Source organism: Manis pentadactyla, chromosome 8 (genome assembly GCF_030020395.1).
Source record: "Manis pentadactyla isolate mManPen7 chromosome 8, mManPen7.hap1, whole genome shotgun sequence".
In the NCBI taxonomy this organism is placed as follows: Eukaryota; Metazoa; Chordata; class Mammalia; order Pholidota; family Manidae; genus Manis; species Manis pentadactyla.
Window position 1 is genome coordinate 114,373,508 of NC_080026.1, and position 26,678 is coordinate 114,400,185.

Here is a 26,678-nt window from a genome sequence, read left to right on the forward strand (position 1 = left end):
GCTCCTTAACGGGGCTTCACTTAAGGGTATTGGAGACTGCCTTTCCCTGGGGCTGGAATAAGGCTGACTGAGGTCCTCCACAGCCCACACTCTATTCTCTCCCACTGCAGGTATCTCAGGCTCTTACTGGGAGAAGCTTAGGTGGGAAAATTACCAAGAGGTCAAAGGACAGAGAGTGAGCTTCTGAGGTAGAGCCTAGTTCACAGTGTCCCTCAGGACACCAGTTCCCTGGGACAGTAGTAGGGGCTGTGCAGAGGTAGGAGGGGGCTCTGTGGTTGGTAAGTCTGGGAACCAAGTTACACAAAGGCTCACAGATCTCTTTTCTGCCATGTGTTTCAGAGGAGGGAAAATGCAAATATTCGTGGAGGACTTCCAAGAAGGGGATGTTGGAGGCTCTTCCCAAACTTTTGGCCCCGTGATGCTGTCTTGAAGCATCTTTTGGGATTGGAAATCCACAGACTCTGGGGAACCAAGCAAGTAAAGTAAAGGATGGTAAGCCTTCTACTTGGTATTCTTCAGGGGCCTCTGGGCATTCCGTCCCCCGCACACCAAGGGACCCTGTTAATTTCTGCCTTAGGGGAAGTAGAGGGATGGTCTCTGCTTGCTACCTGCCAGCCCCTGGGGGCCAAGCCAAGAGGAAAAGCACTTGTGTTTGTTTTGTTGGAACACAATCCAGTACAAGGTAAAATGTCCACCTCTTGTGACATTGTCTAGGCAGGGTCTGAGGTCCCTCCTGGACAGAAAGTCATGGGCTCTTAAGAAGGGCAGTGTGTCTGACATCCTCAGGAATCCCCAAACCTTCCTGTCCCAGGGAAGTCACGTTACGTGGGGACCAAGCCTCAAGAGGAAGATAGCGCACAAACAGGGCCATTTTAGAGGTGAGTCAGTGGGCAGAAAGGCTCTGGGGGCAGCACCTTTATGGATCCTCCTCCAGCTGCAGCCAGGAGACATCCAGGTACCAAAGTGAGGCTCAGGACTGTGGGTCGGGAGCATGGGGGCAGCGTGGGGCTTGAGGATCAGGACAAACCCCGGGCCCCTCAGCCCCAAAGCCTTCTGCTGAAGCCACTAGATGCCACTGTTGGTCCAGGTTCTGGCTAGAGAGAGCCCTCTCTCCTGCCAACCCGTACCCTCCTGCAAAAATGGCTCATGAAAAGAAAAACTATCTAATTTGGAAAATCACTTACCTTTAGTCCCTGGTCGGCCAGGAGTACCAGGAAGTCCTGATGTGATTAAAAACAACCAAGTGAGGATGATTAAGGCCCTGAAATTCCAGTCATCTCTGGGAGTAACTACTGCTCTGTCACTCAGCACGGCCACAGTTGCTGATTGCAAAGCTGGAGACCAACCTGGCCTTGCCTTCTGCTTTCTCCTAGAGGGCCCTTGGGGAGCCACTTCTCTGAGCCCCTCTCCTACTCTGGGAAATGGAGCAACAGCAGAGCTTGAGGGAGGCACAGTGAATGGTTCAGCTCTGGGGGATCCCAGACACTCTGGGCTGTGAGTCCCCTGCGGCAGCCACTGTCCCCTCCCTCTCATGCGGCATAGGGCAGTAGGGGCTGGACTTCCTATATTTGGTGGAACCCTCACCTTGCTCTGGTCTGATCGCCAGGGAGCCCTGGAAGGGTGTCCCTGTGTACTCACCTTCACATGATCTCATTTTATGTCTTTGCCTGATTTCTTTTAGGAATTGGGGCTGGGTGTGCTGACAGTTTCTTAAATCCAAATGGGTGCACACTGGTCCAACTAGAGGATGGACTTTGACACTGAAGCTGTCCCAGGGACACTGGGACCCTCTGCATAAGGTGAGCTACCAATCCCTTCACTGTCAGGGGCCCCTGGGCCCCTGTGGAGCCAATGGAACTCTTGTGCCCAGAGCCTCCCATACAGTATCTGCACCAAAGGGGGTCAGGGCTCAGGCAGACAGAATTGGCACATGACCTAACCTCACTTCTCCCAGAATGGCTTTCTAGACTCTTCTGTACCTATTTTTCCTTCCTAAGGTGCTTCTCAAGACTCACAGTAAAAGAACCTGAACTTTATTTTTTGCCGGGAGAGGAGGAAAGGAGAGGAAGCTCTAAGGGGCCTGGAGCAGTGGGTGGTGCTGGGAGGTGGGAGTGGCCCGATGACTCACCTGGTGGGCCTTGGAGTCCTGTGAGACCTATGGAAAATAGAACCCATGAGGGGAAGGTGGAAGGGTTGAGGAAGCACACCCTCAGCTGCAGGAGCAGCAGGAAGGTTTGGGGGCTGCAAGAGGACAAACCCCATGTCTGGGGCAGCTAGACTCCAGGTCTTCTCAGCGTTTTGGACTTTGCAGTGCAATTACTGACACATTGCTTCAGTAGGCAACGGTGCTTGGCCTGCTTGGGGTCACAGGCCCGTTAGCACTGAGAGCCGTGTACCAAGAAAGTTCATACACCCACGGACCCCTAGTGCTGCCCCAGGCACCCTCCCGTGGCTCTCCAGGTCTGTGCACAGGCCAGAGGAGCCAGGAGGCCCCGGCTGCTCATGGGCCTCCCTGCTGATGAATGCTCCTCCCTCTCACAGCTCCCCTTGTTTCTGTTTGTTCCTCCTGCAGCCCTGAGGATCTTGCTCCTCCAAGGCCTTTGCTAGAGACCTAACACAGGCTTCTCTCCTCAGACTGGTGGGTAGTAGAGAGGGTCCAGGGATGGTCTGAGGGGAAAGGCACAGAGGAGCAGGGTACTGAGGTGGGGTTAGAGTCTGTAGTTTGTAAGAGACTCCTTGCCCCTTTCTAGAACTCCTTGTTTTCACTATTAATTTCTCTCTTCCAAGCTGTCAGAGATGTCAGGATGCACAGCCACTGCACTCAGCACAAGCCAGCTGTGGTGGCAGTTCCCAGCTAAGCTGCTGGAGGAAAATGGGATAAGGAAGGCGTGCATGCGCACACACACTCTCTCTCTCTCTCTCTCTCTCTCTCTCTCTCTCTCTCTCTCTCTCTCTCAGTCGCAGCAGGGCATCAACTCCCTCCTCCTGCTCTGTTACCTGGCTTCCCGGGATCTCCAGAAGGTCCTTGTAGGCCCCGGGTTCCAGGCATTCCTGGAGGACCTTGTTCACCTGGGGAGAGCATGGCCGACATGGAAATGGTTCCCTTTTAGGAAAGCTGAACCAGCCAGCACACTTAAGCAGAGGGTTTCTCAGGGTTTCAGTGACTAACTTGGCCAGCAGGTGGAAAGAGAAGGAGAACAAGACCTGGCCTTGCAGGTTTCCACCTGAAACATGCCTCTCTGGCACTAGGTTTAAGTGCTGCGAGCAGGGCAGGGAGTGATTGGCAGGGGGAGCAGTGAGGGTGAGGAGAACAGATCAATGACCAACCTCTTGGGCCTTGGCGTCCGTCGGGGCCCGCGGGTCCTGGGAAAGCAGAACCGTGGTTCATCAGTTACTCTGGGAGCTACTTCTGGGACTCCCTGCCTCCACTGCCCAACAGCCCTGTAGCCAGTGTCTCCCTGGTGGGGAGCCTATGAAGCACTTCCCATAGCATCAGCCACACAAGCAGCCCGTCTTTGGATGCAGCATTCCCCCTGCCCTCTTCTCTAAATCAGTAATTGTCTAATTTCCTGCAGAGAATTGTTCAACAACTCCCCCTGCATCTCAGTGCCTACTGAAGGACTTGGCACCCACCAGATGCTCACTAAATGTCTGCCTCATTTCCTCAAGGTCCTGAGGTCAAGGTGCTCCAGGTTCTTGCCTCCTCTGCTCTAGGCATTATCTGAACCTCTGTCCAAATGGTGACCTTCTAGGACCATGTCTTGCTTTTTCCTGCTTCTTTGTCTTTCCTCATTCATGTTGTTGCCTCTGCAGGGATTTTCCAAACTGACTGTGGTTAAAGTCTTTCTTGCTCTTTAGGACCATCTGAAACACTGCCTCCTTCATCTTTCCAGCTGGAAGAAATCCCTCTCCCTACCATGTCCTCACAGCACTCTGTACCTTTCATGGCACTCGTCACCTCAGACAAGCTCTCTCTCCCCTTGGGGGAAGTAAAGCATCTTACTCTCCCAGCACAGTGTCCTGCATGTAGTCGGCGTTCCTAACAGCTTGTTGAATGCATGAGAAAGTGAATATACCCCATCCCCATTGGTGGGGCTTAAACAGCTGGCCCTCTGAACATCCTTAGCCAACTCCCATGTCCTGGCTGACAGGCATCTCAGTAAAGGCAAGTCTTGAGACCAGCTCTGGGGTATCAGGGCTGTGCCTGGAACACTGTGGGTTCTGAAGCACCTCAATGCTTGTCCCTCCTCCCCAGGGACCCAGGGGCCTTAGAGGCAGGAACCAGGGTGAATTGGCCATACCCTTCCAACCCCCCGCCCCAGAACAGCGAGAAACCCAGCAACAGCTGCTGTTCTCTTGGCCCCCAGAGGGATGCCCAGCCCCAGAAACAGCCTGTAAATGGAGCCTCTGCTGGGGCGGGGCGTGGGCGGATTAGTGAGCAGGATGGGAAGCTCTAAAGAAGGGTCTCAGGCCATGGTGACACCTAGAAGCAGCAGACCCGCCGCATCTGTCCCTCTGGGACACTTACCCGTGGCTCCTTTAGCTCCAGGCTCGCCCACAGCACCGGGCAAACCTCTAGCGCCAGACTGGCCTGCAAAGGAAATGGGTTAGCTGACAGGAGGCTTTCAGGCTCCACGTGCCTGACAACGACAGAGGGCTCCGCCATCCTTACCCACCCCAACACTGCCTCTCCTCAACCAGAGGTGCATAGGATGCCAGCCACAGGCTGGAGACAGTGTCTGATTCACTTCTACAGTCAGGATGCCCTGAGCAGCAGGCACAGAGCCAAGCCTGGTCTGCAGGGGCATGTGTATGAATCTTACTTCCCTGGCAACAGGGAGCTCGCCAAAGTACTATAACTGTAAGTGTCCTTTTTAATTATTCAAGTTGGCAGGCAGTAAGCAGCTGAGAGAGTTTTAAGTAGTACAAACTTTCTGCTACTTTGGGATGAGCTCAATTTTCCCAATGAGATTCTCTAAAAGAATCACAGACAATCATAAACTCTCTTTTCTGCCCCAAACATTTACCATCTGGACTATGCATTTTGAAGCTGGCTTATACTCCATTCACTCCTTTATTTCCTCTTATCCTTTTTCTAGATTATAAATTCCTGAGGGTTTTTAGGCAGAGATTCTGTCTCACACTTCTGTATTGTTTTCTACCTCTGTGCCCGAAGGATTTACAAAAACTCTTTAATGGATTGAAGCAGATTGCTGAGCAGGACTGACCTATGAGGCCTCGGGATCCTTTCTCGCCCAGGTCACCTAAAACACACATGGCGGGTGGGGAAGGCAGGAAGCATCAGTGAGGAGTAAGGAGAACCATCTCACCCGCCAGGAGGGCCCCCTGGCTGCAGAACAGTTCTCACTGTACCTGTAAGCTACTGTCAGCAGAAGGTCAGTGGGAAGTGGGTGTTAATTAAGCCAAGGAGCGTGTTTGATCTCCCCCAGGGTCAGGGCCCGCCCACAGACAGAACCCAGTGCCTGCTGTGGGCACAAGGAGGACCAGACTTGGCAGGGGTGGGGGGGCCTTAATGCATGCTCGCCACCCTGAGGACCAACCAACCACAGCTTTGTTTGGGGCTTTGTTTCGCCTCCTTGTGCTCAATTTCCCTATCTGAGAAATTGAATTAGAATGAGCTCTCAGATCCCTCCTAGCCCAGGGTCCAGGAGCTGGAGTCGTCTTTATCCTCAGACTCTGGCTTAGGGAACACATCTGGGTCCCCAGGAGTCAGGCCGACTACGTGATACCTGAGTAAGAGCAGGAGCAACATACCTTTGGGCCCTGGTGGCCCCATAGGTCCTTTGTCACCTGAAAAGGTAATGGTCAACTTCATGTAAGAAGCCTGAGAGGAGACGACCGAGAAGGGGCAGTGTCTGTGTCTGAAGACAGGCTCCCCTGCCATCCTGACCTCCTCTTCTCATGCACCTGCCACCCTCACGGGCTGTCGGTCATGGCCAGTGGACCCTCCCTGCTCCCCAGACCTTCTTGAGTGAGCGGCATCCATAGGTGAATTACCCTTCCCTCTGGCCCCTCTCCCAGCTTACCTTTGACACCAGGGAGTCCTACTTCCCCTCGGAGTCCTTGGAGACCAATGGCACCTGCAAGCAGAGAAAACCATGCAGGCGGATGAACGTCCCCAGCTTTGGGAGAGATGGATACGCACATGGGCACATGCACACAGAGACACACAGGTGTACAGACACACACTCTGGAGTAAAAGTCAAGGGCTGCTCTCTGCAGACTTTTCCCCACATCCCTGCTACGTCATCCTGGTCGAGGGTCCTTGCCCCTGCGATCACCAAGCTCTGGGCTTGAGGACGCCTCATGGGACCCTGGCAGAGACACTGGCCTGCGTTATGGTGGGACAGCGGTGGCGATAGGCTGAGACTCCCGAGATGGCAGGAGGAGCTGTGGCCCGTAGGGATGACGCAGGATGGGAACTGCCTGCTTCCAAAGCTGCTGGAGGGCGGAGTACCCCAAGCCCGGTCAGAGCAGATCTCACAAGACCTTTGGGCACCCACCGCAGCCACAGGGGACACACAGGCGGACATGAGTCTGTGTCTCCGGGAGGCTCTCTTTATAATTGCTTTTGTTTTAAAAACGTATTTCCTTCCAGCATCCCTTCTCTGCCTCAGATATAGCATCTACTTATAGGAGGAAGCATACTGACCTGGGGGACCCTGTGGGCCAGGAGAGCCGCTGGAACCTGAGAAGGATGACAAGACGATCGTCAGAGGGGTCAGCACAGGCCGTGACGAAGGGCAGGTGGAGGGGGCGGGGCTCCCTTCCAGGTGAGGGCTGCGTGTGTGAGCACTGCCCACACAGCTCAGGTTCCTGCCAGGGCCTCAGAGTCGCAGGGTCCAAGGGTGACGCCGGAACAAAATCCTCCTTAGGGAGGAAGCTGTAGCTGGTGGGATCAGGAAACCCGTTCCTCCTTCCCAGAGTGAAATATTTGGGCTGGGGCAGAATTAGGGAGGGTGGTGACCAGATGGGCATCAAACTGAGAGGGGCCCATCCCCCTGAGGAAAGACATGCTCTTTGAACGCATGCATCTGGGCCCCAGACAGGTGAGCAAGTTGTCCAACTTCGGGTTTCCTGATCCATCCACCCACTTAGGGGCCAAATAATAAGGCCATTGAAAGAGATGTAAATGTGGCCCCAAATCCATTGTGGAGCCAAAAAAAGCCCAAATTCTGACTCTGTGGGACTCCTTTGAGGGGGTACATGCTCTGGGCCCATTCCCCCTGTGGTGGCTTAGGGCTGTCTGGAATCCCAGCACCTGGACCTCTGTGATCCGTCCTGGACATGGCTGTGGGTATCATGGACGCTTGACTTACCTTTGGCACCCACAGAACCTGGGACACCAGGTGGGCCCTGAGTACCTGGTTCACCAGCAGCCCCTGGGGAGAAATAAGCACTCTGAGAGAGTCCCCTGTGTGGATGCCCACCCAGCCAGGTGGGGTCATTTCAGGGGAAGGGAGGAACTTCCCACCCTGCTGGGGGTCTCTGCTCCATCAGGTGAGGCCACGAGTCACTTCAGTTTCTACCCCAGAGCTTTCACATTCCAGGAAGTCTGACACCTAGTAGGTACTCAATAAATATTTGTTGCCTGGTTGAGCAATATTTTTAAGACAAAGTGAAGCTCAAAGTAAAGCTTCTTGCTCATGAGCTTTTGGCACTGAGGATTTCTGGTGTCTGTGCTTGGTTTCCCCAGATAAAAGCAGACTCATGATTAATGATCTAATTGCAAAAACCTTCCCAGTCTCCTCCAGGGCTGGGTCTGGGTCTGGGGTTTTTTTGTGTCTCTTTTGCTGCCCAGTTCCAGCCATGCGAGGCTGGAGGGCCTGCACCCGACGCTGCTCATGCCCTGCTCCGCCCTGAGCTCTTCACCTCAACCCTGACTCCCCACCAACCCCCTCGGGAAGATTCCCTGTGACCATGTTCTCTGTGGATGCTGAGCTCTGCAGGGTTCGTAGCCCTCAGTTTGAACCCACTGCCCAGCCCATACCCCCTTGTTAGACCACTGTCTCCACAGGGCCTGGTGCAGAGCCTGGCTCAGCAAATGTTAGTGAAAGAAGGAGGGAGGGTGAAAGATATAAGACAGAAGCATGGATGTGGCTAAACCTTCTGATGAAGGAACCGCCTCTTACCTCTGTCGCCTTTCTCTCCAAACCCAGGAGGCCCTGGTTCTCCACGAGGTCCCATGGGGCCTTCTCGCCCTCTCTGGCCCATGGGTCCCTCCATGCCGGGCTCTCCTAAAGACATGGACGACCATCTTGGAGTTAGGACCCTGGGCTGCAGCTAAGGGCTCTATAGGCAGCATCTTTTTGGTGGGACGCCTGTCTGGAGCCTCCTGGCTGGTCTCCCTGCTTCTCCCTTCATCCCTGTAACCCACATTCAACCAGGAAGCCAGAGTGACCCTTTCAAACTGCAGGTGAATCATGTACCACTTCTGCCCCAAACCTGCAAATGGCTTCTCAACTCACACGGAGTAAAAGCCAAAGTCCTTACGATGACCTTTAAGGCCCCACATGGTGGGCCTCACCCACCAGGCCCCACTCTGGACTTTCTCCCTCCCTTGTGGACTCCAGTCAGCGCCTGTACCTCCTCCTCTTGGCTGCTCGTTGCCAGGCACACCCTTGCCCAGGGCCTGGGCTGCTCCCTGTGCCTGGAATGATTTCCCCCAGATCTCCACATGCCTGTGCCCTCACCCCCTCGAGCCTGTGCCCAAACAGTGCCTTCTCCGTGAGGCCTTCCCCGATGTCCCTATTTGGAATCACCCCCTCGGCACTCCCAGTGCCCTGCCAGGTTTGTCTTTCCTGATGCACAAAACACCCTGCTGTGTACTTCGCTTTCTATCATGTCTACTGTCTGCTCCCCCACCCAAATGTAAACAGGGATTTCTCTGTTTGTTCACCAGTGTCTTCCCAGCACCTAAAACCACAGCAGGCACTTAACAAACATTAGTTGAATGAATGAATGAATGAAGGAATAGAAAAAGCAGTTCTTACCCACACTGCCTTTTTGTCCCTTTGGTCCTTCCTGACCTGGGTGGCCCAAGGGCCCAGGAATACCTGCAGATTCACAAAAATATCTCAGCCCTATTGTCCTCCTGGGATCTAGGAGCCAGGACTGAGCAGCCCACAATACTGGCCATGCCACCAGCAGTCACACACCTGGAGTCCCAGGGAACCCTCGATCTCCTGCAGGAAGAGATACAAGAGAGAAGTCAGCCAGAGGACTCAGGCCAATTACATAAAGGAGCCATTGGTGAAATTCAGGTAGGATTGCCACATTTTGCAAATAAAAATACAGATGCTCAGTTAAGTCTGAATTGCAGATAAACATTGAATAAATTTTTACTATAAGTATGTTCTGTGCAATATGTAGGACATACATATAGTGACAAATTGCTTGTCATTTATCTACAATTCAAATTTAACTGGGCATCCTGTATTTTATGGCTCAGGGGCTCTGGGACCATCAGTCCCTGTTCCCACATACCAGGAGGGGGTACATGGCCTGCAAGCTGGAGCCTTGGGGAAGAGGGTGCTTGGGTGGTGACTCAGGGTGTGTATGTGGGGTAAGGAATCTGGAAGAGAAGTGGAGGGCCACCAAGTGGAGGGACCTGGATTCCTGCACTGGCATCTCTTAGGCAGGGAGGTGGAGCTGGGGGGAGGGGCCACCTACCATCCTGAACAGTGAGTGATTCTCAAAACAGCCCAGGCACTCTGGCCTCAGAACTACCGGGGGTGACCAAGAATGCAGACTCCTGGCTCCACTCACACCTGCTGAGTCAGAGGCTCTGAGAGCGGGGCTCAGACTCTTAGGGCAATTTTTATTTACACTGAAGTTTGGGAACCCTATTCAGCTAGATCAAGGAGCACGGCTGTGGTCACTGGGATTAGAAACCCCTTCCTCCCACCCACAGTCCTCTCCCATTGATTTTCAAACCAAGGAAATATATCAATATGCTGTAGCACATAAGTATGCGCCACACAAGTTAGCATGTGCTTGTCCCCCAACTAACACTGTGGATACTGTTTCCTGTGAATACGTCACACCTCCTAAACTACCTGCCCCTTGATGGCAGGTGGTGCCTTTTACTGGATTTCCCCACAGGAGCTCCATTCCTGACTGCTGGGTTTTACCCCGGCCTCCCTCACCCAAGTCCTCTGAGAGCAGGCTGCTCGCTTATCATGGTGGTTCCTGACTGACTCATCAGAATTAACCTGGTGGGTCCAGGGCCCAGCCTCAGCATCTGATTCAGGAATGTCTTGATTCCTGGCAGGACCTGGGCATCTGTATTCCTGGAAATCAACCTAGAGGTTGTGTCATAGCAGGCCCTCACGCTGCCCTTAGGAGCTTGGGGAGACACAGGCCCTGGTTCTGGGAGTCCCTGGAGCCCTGAGGAGGGGCCAGGGGCAGTGCTGCCCCAAAGCCCTGCTCTGTCATGAAACTCCTTGCTCCCCAAAAGCACAAGGGGTCTGGCAGGCTGCTTTGCAGTCCATGGGTCCTACCTCAGAGGGGAGCTGGCCAGGGAGCGTGAGGTGGGTTTCTGACACTTACTGATTGCTTTACACGATCAACCCTCACTGATATTTAAGGTAAAAATTTCCACATTCTATTTACCTTTAGGGCCTTGACTTCCCATGTCACCTAAAATCAGAAAGACATGAAAACTGTGAGATGGGGGAGGAGCCAAGGGCCATCCCATCCTAGCGTTTTAAGGCCTGCTGGCAGCACATAAGCCTCATTACAAGGGGCACATGTGCGTGGTGTGCGTTCCTCTCAGGCTCCTACACGATGCCTCTGGTCCCTTCCCTCTCTAAGATATTTTCACTGTAAAGCCAATTCTCAACCCTCCAATAGATACCATAAGATCTTCCCACTGCTCATTCTTTACTCTGGAAAATTTCCACCCATAAACCTGGCTCCAAATGCAGGCAACGGGAGCAGGGAAAGGGCTCAGTCCAGCGCAGTACCTTTAGGGCCAGGGCTTCCTCGGAGATTCCCTACAAGAGAAGGTAATCCCTGGCTTAGCTGCACATCTTGGGTGTGTGTCACACATGCACACACACAAAGATGCATCACCATGGTAGAGCAGGAAGAAACCAAGGATACGACCAGCAATCAGATTCTAACACGTGTTAGATCTGTGCTTTTGGGTAATTCTCCAGGTCTCAGTTGTCCCAGTAGAAAAATGGGATCACAGTAATGGTCCTCCCTTCCTCCCAGAACTATCTAGAGCCCGGAATGAGGAGGGTTTGAGATTACCGTGAACAATGTGCCCCTGTACACAGAGGCCAAGGAGCTGATGACTGGAAGCCAGCTGGCCTCTGCCCTGCTACACGCTCACCGTTTTCTTGTTCTGTCATCAGCTTGTTTCTCACAAAAAGCCAGAGCGCCTCCTGACCGCTGCTGTCGAGACCGGATCTGTCCATGTACAGCAGCTGGTCCTTGCTGCTCCTCTCCATGGCCTCCTTGTGGAATCCTGCACCACTCCTGAGTCTCTCCAGCTCATCCACACGTGCTTTCAGCTTCCTCACCTCCTCCGCTGAGACAGACAGACAGACAGACCGACAGACAGACAAAGGCAGCTCAGCCGGTGGGCCCAGGGCCGGTGCGTCCCCCCCCAACACACAAAGGGAGCCTGAAACAGAGGCCCTGGGGTCTCTGGGGACTTCTCCATGAGGCTGGGGCTATTTGACTGGAATGCTTATGCAGAGGCAATCTGTTGAGGCTACAACAGGGATTAGCTACTCGAAATCATAGCTGAGCCCTACAGAAACCTGGCCTGGGAGCCAGTCTTCTCGTCTGAGGTTGTGGCAGAGCTGGCCTCACTCTCCCTGGGAGCTGGTGTGAGTCAATAGAGAAATTGATATGGTGCATGGAAAAGGTGAAAAGAAAAAGGCTAGGAGAAGGCCTGACCTGATTATTAAGGGCAGCCAAATGCTGAGAGCTGGCTGCTGCAGGGACCGAGGGCCCTGGCCAGCAACCAGGAGCTGCCACTAAGCTTCCGCTAACTGGAGTCCCAGCTCTGCCCCTAAGCAGCCATGGACCCATGGGCAGGTGTCTCTCAGAGCCTCAGTTTCCTCACCTGCAGTAACAATGGGTCTTCAGTAATCTTGGACCCCTTAAGCCCCGACACTTGGAACACTCTCCAGTTCCTGCCCTCTGAGCAGGCAGTGAGGCCTGCTGCCCTGCCATGATTGCCACATACCCAGAGCAATGAGGCCGAAGAGCAGCCCCAGGAGCAGCAGCCAGGTGAGCAGCAGGCCTAGCATCCATTTCCACCAGCTGCAGCAGTTGCCGCAGGGGCACCAGGCTGGCACCGCCCCCCACGTGCCCCCGCCCCCGCCTCCGTGCCGGTCATAGCCATGGATGTCTGTGGAAGAGAAGGGAAGGGTAAGGTGAACGCAGGAGGGTCTTGCCCTCTTACCTCCAAATTCTCTGGCTTTTGGTGACTTCCCAGCAGCCCAAGTGAGTGTGAGCAGGGCTGGCAGCTCTGTGGAACATGAAGCTAGCTCCTGCAGGGAACACAGGGCCCTGGCTGGTGAAGAGCAGGTCACATCATGGGCCTGAACTGTGACCCTGAGAAAGTCACATGACCTGTTTCCTTTGTATAAAATGGAGTTAAAAGGTTACCTTAGATGACTGAATAAACTAGATAACCATGTGAAGTAATTAGCAGAGAATATAGCACATGACACGAGGTTTAAAAACTTGATTATGAATACTGATGTGCCACCTCCTCCTACCCTTCATTCACCCAAAACTAAAGCGTTCCCACCTCCACGTCTCTGTTCACATGGCTCCTTCCTTGGAATCCCTGCAGTGCCCAGAATTACAGTCAGTACTTAAGGAGTGGCCAAGAAGATTTTAAGTTTTTTAGTGAAAAGAGTATTTGCTCTATATTAGTATGAAATAGACTGATAACCCTTGACGCGCTTCTCTCCTAAGCCTGGGAGCAAGTGGGGAAAGCGTAAAGGACTGGGGATATATTACAGCGAAGGCCGGCAGAGTCTGCTGCAAGACACCGCAGCAGCCCGGGTGTGTCGCCCCGGCCATGTTTGGGAGACTCTGGACCTGAGGGTGGGCAGTGGGTGTTCAGCAGGAGTGGCATGGCCTGTGAGCTCCAGCCCCCAGCCTGCCCCCCACTAGGCTCCCCTGGAGCCTTCGGGGAAACTGTTTAGGTTTGGGTGGCTCATGTGTGCACTAGCGCCCGGCAAGCGGGCCAGGTGTGTTCCATTCAGCAGGAGCAGCCCTTTGTCCCCGGGACCGTTGCTCTCACCCACCTGCGGAGGCAGCCTTGCCCTTGAGCACAGTCTTCACGTCTCCTGAAAGACAAACACCGAGAACACACTTTTTGAACTGTGCTTTCAAACTGGAGGAGCCCACAAGACAGTCTGTGCGTGGAGGTGGGTCAGGCCCGTTAACTAAGTCCTCACTGATCTGGTATTTGCAGTTACTGCATTGATGAAGGCACGGCCTGGCCAGCAATTAATGGTGGGAAAAAACAGTGTCTTAACCCCCTGTGAGTTTAAACGTGTGAAGTCCAAGGTACTTTTGGAGCTCTGTGTTAGGGGTGACGTTTGCATTCAAACAATAAATGTGCTTATGAGAAATAATTCCTTGCTTCTGGGGCTTTGAACACAGGCTCCTAACGTGGGGTGGAAGGAACTGAGCAGCAAGGCCGGGCATGGAGGACAGCTGTTCAGGAGCCCCTGATGCTCTGTGATCACTGAGTGTGGGATTTTCTGGGGACATTGTTGACAACTTCCAACAGATTTTGAAAAGGGTTTTTTGGCTCCACAGCCCCACTTCCACCCCTAAAATGTAAAGAACTGCTAATGAAGAAAATTTAGAGGCAGATGAGGATGGTAACTGATTTCATTTGCATCTTAAAAAATATGTTCTATGACTTAATTTTTTTTCTTCCTTTCCTAATCTCCCTAAAATCAGTGATTTGGAGAGATTCTATAGGACCCAGAGCAGGAGAAGAAATTCAGTTACCCAGGAAAGAATGCAGATATTTGGGAAGAAAAAAATAAAGCTAGCAAGTGCTTTGCAAAGCATTCTTTTCTAATAGTTCTGAAAATTATGGGAGTGTAAGGTGAGAAAAAAACTACCACTGTAGACTAGAATGGCTGTGGGAAGAGCTGTGCGCTGACGATGTGCACACACGAATCAACTGCAGACCTTGTTAAAATGCAGCCTCTGACTCGGCAGGTGTGCACTAGGGCCTGGGAGCCTGCATTTCTAACATGTTCCTGGGTGTTACCAACGCTGCCAGCCCAGGGACCATGCTTTGAGTAGCGAGGTCTCAGAAGACAAATAAATGAAACATGGATTGGCTGAAACCAAGGTGACAGCTACCAGATTTGCTCTTACCATTAGCTTCTGCTACTAGGCAGGTGTCAGCAGTGGAGGCAGCTTGCTTTTCTTTCCTTAGAGCGTCCTCTGAAAAAGAAGCTGTGCACCCAAGCCGTGATAACCCAGGATATTCTCTCCTCACTCCCCCAAAGCTGCCCCATATTCTGTCCTGCTGGTGCGCCCTGGTAGGAAGAGGCCCCAGCTTCCCTGGGCTGAAGCTCCCACATCTGTGCTTTTGGTTAGAAGGTTTACTGTTGTCCAAAGACCTCTCCGGGAGCTCTTTTCTGGAATTTTCCTGGCTTGTCTGCATTCAAGGAACACCCTGGGACACCCTGTTCAGGCAGGCATTTTTCGCTCAAATGGGATGGCTCGGGTTTCATTTTTAGAACATCTCAAAACCACCTTGCTAGGACATTCAGTCTCTTATACTGTCTGCCTTTCTGTTGAACCCCAGTCATGTGGGCTCCCACATACTTGCAGCGATGCTGGCGGGGGAGGCAGTAAAGACCTTCCCACTGTCCTTGGTCATGATCAGCAGCTCCATCTCCTTCTTGGCAGGGGCACTGTCTTTCTCCAGGATCAGGAATTTACAGTCCTTGTGCAAGAGGTCATCATTCTGGACGCTTGTGGTACAGGCTAGAGACGAGAGAGGTGGATGAGAAAGAAGAAAAAGGTGCCAGGCAAAGGGAGAGGGAAGAAGAAGGAAGAGGGGAGAAAAGGAGGGAGATGAGCTGGCATGTCTTCTGCTCTTGCTGACAGTGGTAACTGGGGACCAAAGACAGCATCCCCTGCTGGTGGGGCCTGCCCATCAGGAGGTTGGGTCAATGTCAAAGTGATGGGCAGGTGGCCTATCGGGCTGCCTCTCCACCTGGACATTACAGGATCTTTAGTAAACGGGCAAAAGTCCCTTGTTGGGCAGGCCCTTCTTTAATTAACTTTGTGGGTTCATTTCTATCCTCAGGTCTCAATTATTACCACTTTGGGCAGTACTTTTCCTGACCACCCCATCTAGCATACACACACTCCCTTCTCTACTACCTCACCTATTTCTTTCCTTCAAATATGTGTCATTTTCTGTTATTATCTCGTACTTTGTCTACTTGTTTACCTGTCTGCACTGGAATTGTCAGCCAGGTGAGAACAGGACTCTAGCATGCCTTGTTCATGTCTGTACTTGGGACACTTAGAACAGTATGTGTATCCAAAGCAGGTGCTCAGTAAATACTTTTTGAATGAATGAATTGTTAAATGGAAAGAAACACAGCAGGATCAGAGCAATGGAGGAAATAGCCCTCCGTGTGCCACGAGCCCAAGTTGATAAAGATCCTATAGAAAGTAGGGAGGTGCTGCAGCTTCTGAGGGGCTCCCTGGCTGCTGTGATGGGTAACGTGACGGGAGCAGGTCAGGGGCTTCCACAGGAAGGTGGGGGCTGGGTGTATGTGCCTGGCCCTATGTAGTGTGCACGGTCGAGCTTCCTGCTTCCCTTGGACAGGAAGGCCAAGGTAAGGTCAGGGACACGCTCTCTCTGCTCAGTCATGGAGACAACCCTGAGGTCATTGGGGTGAGTTGCATTTGCAACCTTAGACCACCAGGGGGTTATATTTCCCCGTCCCACGTGCTACAGGTCACCCAGGAGCAATTCTCCCTCTGCACCACCCTGACTTCTGCAGCTGGGGACAGCACTCACCCTGAGAGGTGGACACGCCGGTGCTCACAACGGTAGGGCTCTGGGGCATGTTTTTCTTCACACCATATGCTGCAAGAAAGGAACCACTACGTGAGCAGGGCCAGCATGGGAGGGTGGCTCCAAGAAGCTTAGCAGCAGCCTGACCAGCCCTGGTAGACAGGCAGCCTCCTGCAGCAAGAGGAAATTGACAATAATGAATCATCATCATAATGAATAATGAAATCAACTCCAGTCATGTGTGCAGCAATGAGTTTAGATAGAAATTTCTTTGGTATATTCATCATTTTAGAACTCTTGCTAAATTCCACCTCCTCCATGAAGTCCTCCTAGGCCTTCCCACATCTCCTTCCCTTCTGAGGTCGTACAGCCCTAACACCTACTCTGTAAGATTTGATTCATGTTGTCTTACAGGGCCCCCCACTTGTTTCATGGGTGTTAGATTTTCTGCTCCACCGACACAAGGTGAGGGCAAAGGCTGAGGCTCCGGCCCCTTCTGCTCTCCCCCACCGGCCCGCCAGGTAGGTTTTCAGTGGGGGTGCACCATGAAATCAGGCAGCTGATTGATTTGCAGTGACAGTGGGCTGTCAGGGATAGCAATGAGACATGGGATACACAGGTTACACCCTGACACACACAGCACAGGCTCCCCTGTGAGTTTTCCTCACGTCTGAGCCAGCAAATGATCAAGGTTGACATCTCCAGGTTGTAGGGTGGGGAGCTAGTTCTGTGGTGGGAAAGGTCGATTAATTTTTAGGGACATTTTCATCTCTCTAATGTAGGTGCTGGAAAGGGGTACTGTGAGTTATAGCTGCAAAGAGGCATTACTTCCTGGCCCTGATGCCCTAAACCTTGGCTACAGACCTGTGGAGGCGGTGGCAGTACCGTGGGACAGAGCAGATGAGCTGGGGGCCAGATTGTTCTGCAAGCCAAACACTGTGAAAGGAATTGAGGACAGGTGAGTACAGGTGCAGAGAGGGGGCCCCTCAGCTTAAGGCAGCCCCCCAGGAGCCACCAAAGCTACTTTCATGATAAATGCCTTTGGATATGACAGAGATTCCCAACCTTTGCCAATCTTCATTAATTCTGACCCAGTAATTTTTTATACCCCATCTACCCTCCCCAAGCTAAAAGTTACTAAGAGTTCCATTTATTGAGTGTATAATTAGGTCTACACAACTTTAATAGCAGTAGTTTGCACATGTGGATTACAGATGTCTCTGTATCTCTTGAAATTTAAAAATATCCCAGGGGTTCCCTGAGGCCCCCCTGGGGTGCCTTGGTTCACAATGTGGGAACTGTAGGCATAGGATACAGACACAACAGGGATGAGAGGCACAGAATTGTTAGTTTTCTCTTGAATCCTTCCTTCTTTTGACTCAAACACATGAAACTCCCCTCACTGCCATTATTATTTCAAAGGCTGGTTATTGGTTTGTTTTGAACAATGTTCAGTCTTGTCTAGTTACCAGTGCCTCTTATTCCATCCATTTTAGTGTTTGGGGTACAAGATCATGGATCCAATATCAGCCCATCTTCCTCATTCAGGAATTTGCAGAGAACAGCAAGTAGCAAAGGCAGAAGAAGTGAAGCATAAGACCAGTGTCTTTGGGGTTTGGTGGGACTGTACTCAACTGCAGGTGTTGAAAGTTAGGATGCTACATTTGCATTTGCAGGCCAGCAAAGTACATAAAGATGGCCCGTATCATTGTATTTATTAGTCACATTATCAGGGATGAGAGTCATGTTCCTTTAAAAGAAGGTGTGGGCTGGTAATTTATTTACAGAGAGGCTATTTTGATGTATGTGGAAGTTGAGTGACTAAATGTTTCTTTAAAATGATCATAAGTTTGCATCGGAAGCTAAGTAGTAGCATTATACCACTACTTACAATGAGATCTGAAATAAGATCCTTCTAATTTAAAAATGCTTTTCACCTGAAAATGTTCTGAGCCCTTTGCTTTCATTTGTCCAATGAATGGACCAGAACAGAATAAGCGCATAAGTGAGATCTCTGGCCGCCTCCCCCGTAGACCTTTCCCTCGGGGCTGAGCTCTGTCTGTATTGAGGGCAGGCCCTGTGCCTTACGTCAGTTTGGCTTCTGTGTTACCATGTGCACGGAGGAAAGCCCTTATGCTCTTGGGCAGAAAGGGCGTTTGCTGTAGAATCCATTCTGTTTTCCTCCCCAGAAGGGAGCATCACTGTATTTGCTAAATCCAAGGCTGGCTGCCTGGAAAAGTGATTCAAATTGGTGAGCACTGACCTGAGGAGCAGGTGCTGAGTCCGGGTTGCAGAGTAGAGGAGCAGGACGCCATGTTATTTGGAACCCCAAAGACTGCAGAGGGGAAGGAAGGCTGGTGGGAAGGCCATCCAGCCCGTAACAGAGAAGCCGCACAAGAAACGCCAAGGTTGTTTTTTTTTTTTTAGTTAAATTTCTGTTTTTAGGAAAGTCTTAGGCTCTTACCTAGTGGCAGAGAAACAAATATTAGTCTGTGCTGTGCCTTGGGTCATGACCAAGGGGAGGACATAGGTCGTAGGTTGGTCAGGCCTGGAGTGGACACTGGGTCTAGCCAAAGACCCTCCTGCTGGAGACCATTTTACAAAGAAGGCACTTAAAGCCTGGAGGATAACTGACTTGCTCAAGGTCACACAGTTTGTTCACAGGGAGTCAAACTAGGTTCCTTGCATCCATTTTCGTGTTCTTTCCCATTACATTTTTTTTGATACACTGTATTAGATAGTCCTTTCTGTAGGGGACCTACTAAAATAAGCACCTTAGAGAATTGAACTGAAGTTCCAGTGAGAAGTCTTGGGATGTTCGGACACAGAAAGTCCCTCTGGGAAGCTTTGGGGATGGGAAACACCAGAAGGGTCAGTCTGCTCCAGGCAAAGGTGTGGAGGGTTCAGGGGTGTGAGGGGATGTGCCCCAAGCCACATACCTGATCCTGCAGAATAGGCATTGGTGTTGAGGAGGGACGAGCTCTGGGTCGTCACGTTGTTGTGACAGGCACCCATGGAGGACCCCGCTGGCAAGGTGGAGGACCACACGTGGGAGGGAAGGTTGGCATCCAGGATGGTGGCGTCGTAGGTGCCTGACACTGGGAATAGACATGCGCACCCACACCCAGTGAGGGGCAGATCAGCACTCTGTGCTGGGGGAGCCCAGCTGGACTGGTTTGCTGGGACTTCCTTGGATTTTAGCCTTGGAGAAACTCCCTCCAGTCCAGGGCAAACCGCAGCAGTCGGTCATCTCACCACTGTCTGAAATCTTGGGGCTGGGAAAACGTGATCTCTGAGATCACACACTCTTGTTGGCTCTTATAAAATTTAAAGTAGTAAATTTTGCTCTGGGTGTACCCATTCCTCCTTCTAAGCCCCCTGTCCATGTCCTGGTCTGCTGTTACTACCAGTGGCCTCACTCTCTTATCTTTCAGATATGACTCCACTTTCAGAGATGCTAGGAAGCCGTGAAAGAGGCCCCTGTAGTGAGTCCCTCACAGAAGAATCCCAGACTTACTGCCAGAGCAGGTAGGGAAGCCCCTGGTTCCAGGCCACACTGCGCAGGCGACAGCCTTCTCCGGCGATACCCTCCTTAAACATTCCTATGTGTGAACCAGACCCAAGGGGCGCTCTGCCCCCTAGAGGGGGTTTTGGGGCTTCTTCAGATCTGAAGCCAGTTCTCCTATTCACCGTATGAGAGGGAGCCCAAACAGGTCGTCAAGTACCCTGAGGTTTTGGTTTTATATTTAAAAACCTGGCCAAGACAGATGTCAGCAGTCTCCTGGGAAAGACTCCCTAGGATCCAGAGCCTGACTACAGCGTGCACACGGGACTGGTGGCCAGAGAGAACGAGGAAGGGCCAGGCCACATTCTCCCGCCACATGAAGAGCAAGTGCGCAGTGCCTGCGCCAAGTCGCTGCCAGAGCCTGGAGGCCTCCAGGGTGCAGCTGAATTCCTGGGCAAATCTGTCACTGGCTTCCCTTCCCGCCATGGCACCCTGGGGCTCAGCGGCTTACCTGACTGGGAGCTTGCTGTCACCATTTTGGTCTCCACGGTGCCTTTCTTGGGGATGGGGAGTGTGTTGGAGCAATTCCGGGTGGGGCTCACACTTGCTGATCGGCTCCCCTTGAGCAAACGCTTAACATCATCTAATTCTGTCCCTGTGGAAGAACCCCCAGATCGTCCATTAGGACCAGGTTTCTACCCTGAATCAAACTTCAGTGGGAGGGACATTTATGGCACTCTGAATGCTGGGGAGGATGGCATCTGCTTCACACGCTGGGACATTTTGCGTTAGCCTTTAATTTTTGCATTTTTTCAATTTATAGCACTTACCAACCTGGTACTTTGTAATATTAATGACCTCATAAATACAGTGCCTCTGCAAGGAGGTCAGAGTCCTTGGTAGATATTTTCTAATTATGCCTCATCAGACACCACAGAGATCATTCTTTGTGGCTAGAAGACCTTGTCATCCTGCATTGGGGGGCTGAGGAGATCATTTATACCTGGGACATATACAGAACCAGACCCCTTAAGACAAATGGTTCAACTGTGGTCTCATCCTCTGCATGTGCCACCTCAGGTGCTATGCCCTGGAGTGTCAAAAGGAACATCGTGATACTTTCTTGTGAGTTAATTTCCAGTCCATCTGGCTGCTGTTATTTGCAGCAAGGTGACCTAGTGGAGCAAGCTGCCTGTGCCTCCCAACGTAGCAAACAGGAGAGGAGGGAGGCAGGGAGCAAGGGCGGTGCACAGGAGGACATGAACAGATTGGCAGACAACCCGTGCCAGAGGAGTGCCCAGGCCCCTCCTGCCCCTGAAAGCTCCCTCCCGTGGGTTCATGCCTGCTACACCTGGAAGGCCTCAGGTGAGGTGGTGTCAGGCCTCCAGTGAGGCCCGCAGTCCCCGGCCCTGAGCTCTTCAGGTGAGCCCCGGTCTGATTTCCGAGCTGCAGGCCCAACTCTTTCTCCTCCTACCCTTTGTACCTGGCACTTGCCCTAACCATTGGGTTCATTTCAAATTGTCAAATAACATCTAACAAGAGCATGAGTCTAACATAGTCAATGGACAGAGACTGGGGAGTCCCTGGCATTTGAGATAAAGTTCAAACTCTCACAGTCTACTTCTGGCCCATCGCTAATCTTAACTATCCCATCAGGTCCCCTCTTGACCCTTTTCCTTTAGCCACACTGAACATTCCTCCACTGTCTCATCACATGTTCCTCCAATGTCTCCCACCAGCTCCCCCCTCTGAGCCTGAGTGACCCACCCTTCAGGTGACACTAACACAGGAAGGCCTCTCTGGACCCCTGCTCCCTCGGCATCTGCACGGTCATGCTCGGTTGGTTTACTGTCCCCTGTGAGTAGTGAACTACTGAGCAGCAGGGACCGTGACTTCCTCAGCCCCTTGCCCCCAGCACCTAGCCCAGGCTTCCTCTCACAGAAGGCCCTTAGGGACATTTGATGATTGAGTGACTACACATACACGCACACACACGCACACAGACACACACATACATGCATATGCACACACACAGAAGTAGCCCTGGGTTCCTGGATCCTTTCTTTTCAGCAAGACAGTGACCACTTACATCGTGTAGACGGGGATGCACTCTGCAGTCGGACTCGGATTTCACTTTCTGTATAAGGGAAGGGATGGAGAAGGCTGTGAATGAAGGAGCTTTGATCATAGTGTCTGATTTGAGCTCTGAGCAGCGGATACATCTTTGGGCTGCTCTGAGATCTGTGTGTGCTGGGAACAGGAAATCCTGGTGTGCCCAGAACAAGTGCTCCTTAGAAAGAGATGTCCTTTCCCCATACCCAAATCTGTCCACTGCACCACCTCCCAGCTGCCTGGGGATGTTCTGACAAAATCCCAGGTTGGTCCAGGAGACTCGGTCACCGCCAGCAATGACCAACCCCTTTCCTGCTGCCCATTTCCCTTGCCTGAACCAAGCTGCTCTCCTGCTTCCAGGGTCTCTGAGGCAGTAGCGAGAGAATTCTAAAACCTACAGTGTTTACTTAGCCATTTTTGCCTCTTCAGGGCAGGAAATGGGTGGCTTAACATTATTAGTTAGCTTCAGGAGAGAGCTGGCATCTTTCCACCATCAGCCTAAAGTTGCGGGTGGTTGGTATGTTCCTGACTTTCAAGTCACAGGTGCCTCAGGCCCCTGGGGGTCAGACTGGTCATCAGGATCTCCCAGAGCCTGTGAAGAGTCCTGCCCAGACACGCACGCCCCTTGCCACCCTCAGCAGGGTGCTCGAAGGCAGCTTCCCCCAGGACCCATTTCCTTCCCGGAGCCTTATCCACGGTGGATGTGGAGAGTGCAAAACTGTCATGGAGCCCTTTGTCCCCTGGAATAATTTGAAAAAGGGCTTTCACTCATTTTTTTGGATGCATAGGGCAATTATCGCACATCTTGTCAACCAGAAGCCTAGACATGAAACCAGCATCTTCAGATAATTCACAACAGAACAAACTATCCCCCAGATCATTACCATCTTTTCATTCCTGCTTCTACTTGCAAGTTAAATCACTGTCAAAACTATCCTTCCCATCCTGATAGAGCCAGCAAAAGATTTCCAGAATGCTATAAGCTCCTCAAGGGCAGAAACCATGCCTTATTTATTCTTTTGAACTCCTCACATTTCCTGGCTCAAGGTTGGACCCACATTAGATGCTCAGAAAATACTTGTTGAATGAACTGAACTGAACCCAGCAACAGAGCTCACCTCGTGTTTGGCTCCTTCCTCTGGTTGAAGAGGATGCTGAGGAACAAAGAAAAGTAATCTTAGGCATATAGAAGAGGTGGTATGCTGAATATTTTTGACATGGAGATAGATCAGTTTGGTTGGAGGGAAGAGCTGTTTTCATAATGCCTTTGTACCAAGATGGGAGCCTTTCAGCATGGTAGGCGCTCCGTAAATGAAGACTGCATAAACCAAAAGGCAAAGAAAATTTTGCAAGGCCCCTGTTTTGCAAACACCCTTTGCATTTAGGGTGTTACGTTAGCCAAATGAATGTTAAGTTAATTCACCCTTAGAGTGTTAACCAAGGTAATCATTGGAGTGCATGATCCATTTGGACAGCTGACTACAGTGATCAAATGTATCAAAACACTGCCAGGGCTTCCCTTTAGTTTTTTGCTAGAGACTTCCTTGGTTTTCCAGCTGTAAGCAAATAAATAAATAAAATTATAATTACTATACAATCAGTTCCTATGAACAGTGAAACTCCAAGAACATGGACCTAAGGCCAAGTGCAGACACAACCTAGGGTTTCACTTGGCATAAAATGTGCCCCTTTGAAGCTGGCTGTTGTGGGGCAGGGGGGCGCTGCTGGGTTGTTTGGTTCTGTGCCCTCTAACCCCTGCCCCTTTTTGCTGGGAGGTCTCTGCGTCCTGTGGAAGGAAAAGCCTACTCTTGCTGCTTGGTGTCATGGGCTTATCTGTCCAAGCCTGAGCCTTGCAGGAATAGCTGGCCATTTGAGTGGTGTCATGAGCAAAGGCTTATGACAATCAGTTAATGTGGCTGACAGTCCCCTAAGGTGTTCCAGGATAAAGAGCAAGGGAGAAACAGATCAGTGGAGGTCAAACTAAAGAGGAATCCCTTTAACTCATGAGGTTCCCTCCCCTAGGCATTTTTCACTGCCTCATTTGACCACTTGTTCAGAAAATAAAGAAAGGACATACCAAATTCCTTCCGAGGATACTCCGGAGAAGAGTTCCCACTGGAGCTCCCTGGAAAGGAGATAAAACACTTAGTACAAATGGCCACTTGAGCCCAAAGCCAGCGCTCAGGAGAAAGGCAGGTGCTCTTCTGCAGGCTCGTGGTCTACACACAGTGCGCCTATTGGACATGGTTAGGGACTTCATTCTGATCGCTGATCTACTTCAGTGGGGCAGGGTTTGAGCAAAGAAGGCAGGTTTTCATTTCTTTTTTGTTTTCATGTCCTTGACTGCATTTGATCTATGCCCTCGTTGGTGCAGGGGACCTGCCCGTGTTCAAATAAAGTGCTGGCAGCACCAGGGGTGTGTGCCTGTGGCCTGGTGAAGCCCATCCCAGACCTGGACTATTACAATGGAAGCACCAGCCCCGCCACACACTGTGGGACACCAGCCACCTCGCCTGGACTGGGGGCTCCCCAATACTCCCTGGCAGCTCTGGGTCTTGAATCATGGGTGGGGGTACCCATCTCTTAATCCTGCTGCTCCATCACTAGCACCTGTCTCCATTCTCTGTGAGACCCATTTGCCACCTGGCTCCTCTATTTTCCACTGTAACTACTTTTGCAGATCACGAAGAACACCAATAAATTTGGGAGGGGATCCCAGATGTCTCCCTCCAGCCTCTCCCTTGTTAACCCTGAATACTTTCTTGCCCTGACTTCAAAGTCTATGCCTGTTCCTGGTCTCCTCACCCCCCCTCAAAGGCTCCTCCTCCTTTCTGTGTTCTTTGTTCTCCTTCTTCCCCCACCTTCATCTTTCTTTGTTCCCTTGTGCTTCATGCACTTCTTCCTTGGCCATTCCTTCAGTTTTCCAACATCTACTAACATCTCTTTGCAAATGACTCCAAACTAGCTATCTTGCCCTGACTTCTTGCTGAGCACAGGCCTATGCATCCCACTGCCAGCTTGGTACCCCCACCGCAAAGCCTATGCATCCCACTGCCTGCTTGGTACCCCCACCCCAAAGCCTATGCATCCCACTGCCAGCTTGGTACCCCCACCCCAAAGCCTATGCATCCCACTGCCTGCTTGGTACCCCCACCCCAAAGCCTATGCATCCCACTGCCAGCTTGGTACCCCCAGCCCAAAGCCTATGCATCCCACTGCCTGCTTGGCACCCCCACCCCAAAGCCTTTGCATCCCACTGCCAGCTTGGTACCCCCAGCCCAAAGCCTATGCATCCCACTGCCTGCTTGGTACCCCCACCCCAAAGCCTATGCATCCCACTGCCTGCTTGGTACCCCCACCCCAAAGCCTATGCATCCCACTGCCTGCTTGGTACCCCCACCCCAAAGCCTATGCATCCCACTGCCAGCTTGGTACCCCTACCCCAAAGCCTGTGCATCCCACTGCCTGCTTGGTACCCCCACCCCAAAGCCTATGCATCCCACTGCCTGCTTGGTACCCCCACCCCAAAGCCTATGCATCCCACTGCCAACTTGGTACCCCCAGCCCAAAGCCTATGCATCCCACTGCCAGCTTGGTACCCCCCACCCCAAAGCCTTTGCATCCCACTGCCAGCTTGGTACCCCCACCCCAAAGCCTAGGCATCCCACTGCCTGCTTGGCACCCCCACCCCAAAGCCTATGCATCCCACTGCCTGCTTGGTACCCCCACCCCAAAGCCTATGCATCCCACTGCCTGCTTGGTACCCCCACCCCAAAGCCTATGCATCCCACTGCCAGCTTGGTACCCCCACCCCAAAGCCTATGCATCCCACTGCCTGCTTGGTACCCCCCACCCCAAAGCCTATGCATCCCACTGCCTGCTTGGTACCCCCCACCCCAAAGCCTATGCATCCCACTGCCAGCTTGGTACCCCCACCCCAAAGCCTATGCATCCCACTGCCAGCTTGGTACCCCCCAGCCCAAAGCCTATGCATCCCATTGCCTGCTTGGTACCCCCACCCCAAAGCTGTGCCAGCAGTTCTGCTTCAGGAAAACGACCACCTCCTCCACGTGGAGGCCTCCACCTGGCTTCCTTGTTTCAGTCTTTGGCACCACCATGGTCCCAACCACGTGTGTTTGCAATCTTAGCGGGGCTGCTGACTCCTTTTTCTCCCTTTCCCCTGATGTTTAATCAATTGTCAAGCTGCCATAGCTTTCACCTCCAGCTCCTCCCTTCCCCTTCCACTGCTGCACCCTCGGCACAGCCACGCTTTCCCTCCCCTGGACTATCGAGCACCTTCTGACTTGTCACCACAGTCAGCCTCTGTCCCCCCTATTCTTCCCGCGCATGGATGCCTGAGTTCTAGTTCTGGACTTCAAGGATGATCAGCTCTTTTACTCATAAATCCCTGTGGCTTCTCACTTGATTGCAGAATGAAGTCCAAACGTCATGGCCCAGCACTGAATGTGAGTCCCTGAGCCCTCCCCACGTGAGCACCGCTGCTGCTTGCTGCCCAAGCCCGACTCCCGCCTGTCTTTGTGGGGCTGCTGCCCCTGCAGATCCTACACCACCTCTCCCTTAGTGTCCCCTGAAGGCTCAGCTGGAAACAAGAATTCCCTTGTACTGTGCATTACAGCTTTTTATTTGTCATCTCAACTTTCTATGGCACTATAGGCTCCTGGAAGACAAGATCCATGTCTGATTCATTTAAGTGTCCGTCAGGGCACACCCCACGGTGTTAAACACATGGTAGATATTTGATAAAATATCAGTTGGGAAGTGGCCAAATGGGTGAATGAATGAATGAGGGAGTGGAAAAAATCAGTGAAATCTCCAAGGAACAGGAATCCATAAGAGAAATGAAGGTAGAGTGGAGAGAAAGCTGCAGGGCAGGGACAGGTTAATGCAGATGGCCAATACTTCAGTCTGCGAAGGATGAGGGAAGTTTCTTGGGAACCAGAGTAGTTCTCTTCTGAAAGAGAATCTGTGGGGCTGATA

At 52.0% G+C, this 26,678-nt stretch overlaps 1 protein-coding gene and 1 long non-coding RNA gene across 2 annotated transcripts in view; one reads left to right on the forward strand and one right to left on the reverse strand.

Annotated features, from left to right (window-relative positions):
- COL17A1 (collagen type XVII alpha 1 chain) overlaps positions 1 to 26,678 on the reverse strand; it is a 48,496-nt gene that overhangs the window by 12,644 nt on the left and 9,174 nt on the right. Inside the window, exons 6-33 of the mRNA XM_057506279.1 lie at positions 23,758 to 23,805; positions 22,799 to 22,834; positions 21,658 to 21,705; positions 20,080 to 20,223; positions 19,003 to 19,161; positions 18,327 to 18,398; positions 16,928 to 16,999; positions 16,067 to 16,135; positions 14,854 to 15,015; positions 14,398 to 14,478; positions 13,302 to 13,343; positions 12,227 to 12,391; positions 11,363 to 11,560; positions 10,989 to 11,018; positions 10,636 to 10,662; positions 9,180 to 9,206; positions 9,015 to 9,077; positions 8,154 to 8,258; positions 7,341 to 7,403; positions 6,674 to 6,709; positions 6,048 to 6,101; positions 5,776 to 5,811; positions 5,229 to 5,264; positions 4,529 to 4,591; positions 3,328 to 3,363; positions 2,998 to 3,069; positions 2,129 to 2,155; positions 1,185 to 1,220 (exon numbers count right to left, since the gene is read on the reverse strand). Coding sequence (XP_057362262.1) covers positions 1,185 to 1,220; positions 2,129 to 2,155; positions 2,998 to 3,069; positions 3,328 to 3,363; positions 4,529 to 4,591; positions 5,229 to 5,264; positions 5,776 to 5,811; positions 6,048 to 6,101; positions 6,674 to 6,709; positions 7,341 to 7,403; positions 8,154 to 8,258; positions 9,015 to 9,077; positions 9,180 to 9,206; positions 10,636 to 10,662; positions 10,989 to 11,018; positions 11,363 to 11,560; positions 12,227 to 12,391; positions 13,302 to 13,343; positions 14,398 to 14,478; positions 14,854 to 15,015; positions 16,067 to 16,135; positions 16,928 to 16,999; positions 18,327 to 18,398; positions 19,003 to 19,161; positions 20,080 to 20,223; positions 21,658 to 21,705; positions 22,799 to 22,834; positions 23,758 to 23,805 — 2,007 coding nt within the window. The remainder of the gene's footprint in view (positions 1 to 1,184; positions 1,221 to 2,128; positions 2,156 to 2,997; positions 3,070 to 3,327; positions 3,364 to 4,528; positions 4,592 to 5,228; positions 5,265 to 5,775; positions 5,812 to 6,047; positions 6,102 to 6,673; positions 6,710 to 7,340; positions 7,404 to 8,153; positions 8,259 to 9,014; positions 9,078 to 9,179; positions 9,207 to 10,635; positions 10,663 to 10,988; positions 11,019 to 11,362; positions 11,561 to 12,226; positions 12,392 to 13,301; positions 13,344 to 14,397; positions 14,479 to 14,853; positions 15,016 to 16,066; positions 16,136 to 16,927; positions 17,000 to 18,326; positions 18,399 to 19,002; positions 19,162 to 20,079; positions 20,224 to 21,657; positions 21,706 to 22,798; positions 22,835 to 23,757; positions 23,806 to 26,678) is intronic.
- Positions 160 to 26,672, forward strand: LOC130684629 (uncharacterized). Its single transcript, XR_008998999.1, has 3 exons — positions 160 to 492; positions 1,682 to 1,799; positions 26,113 to 26,672. It is a non-coding gene; the product is annotated as an uncharacterized LOC130684629 (long non-coding RNA).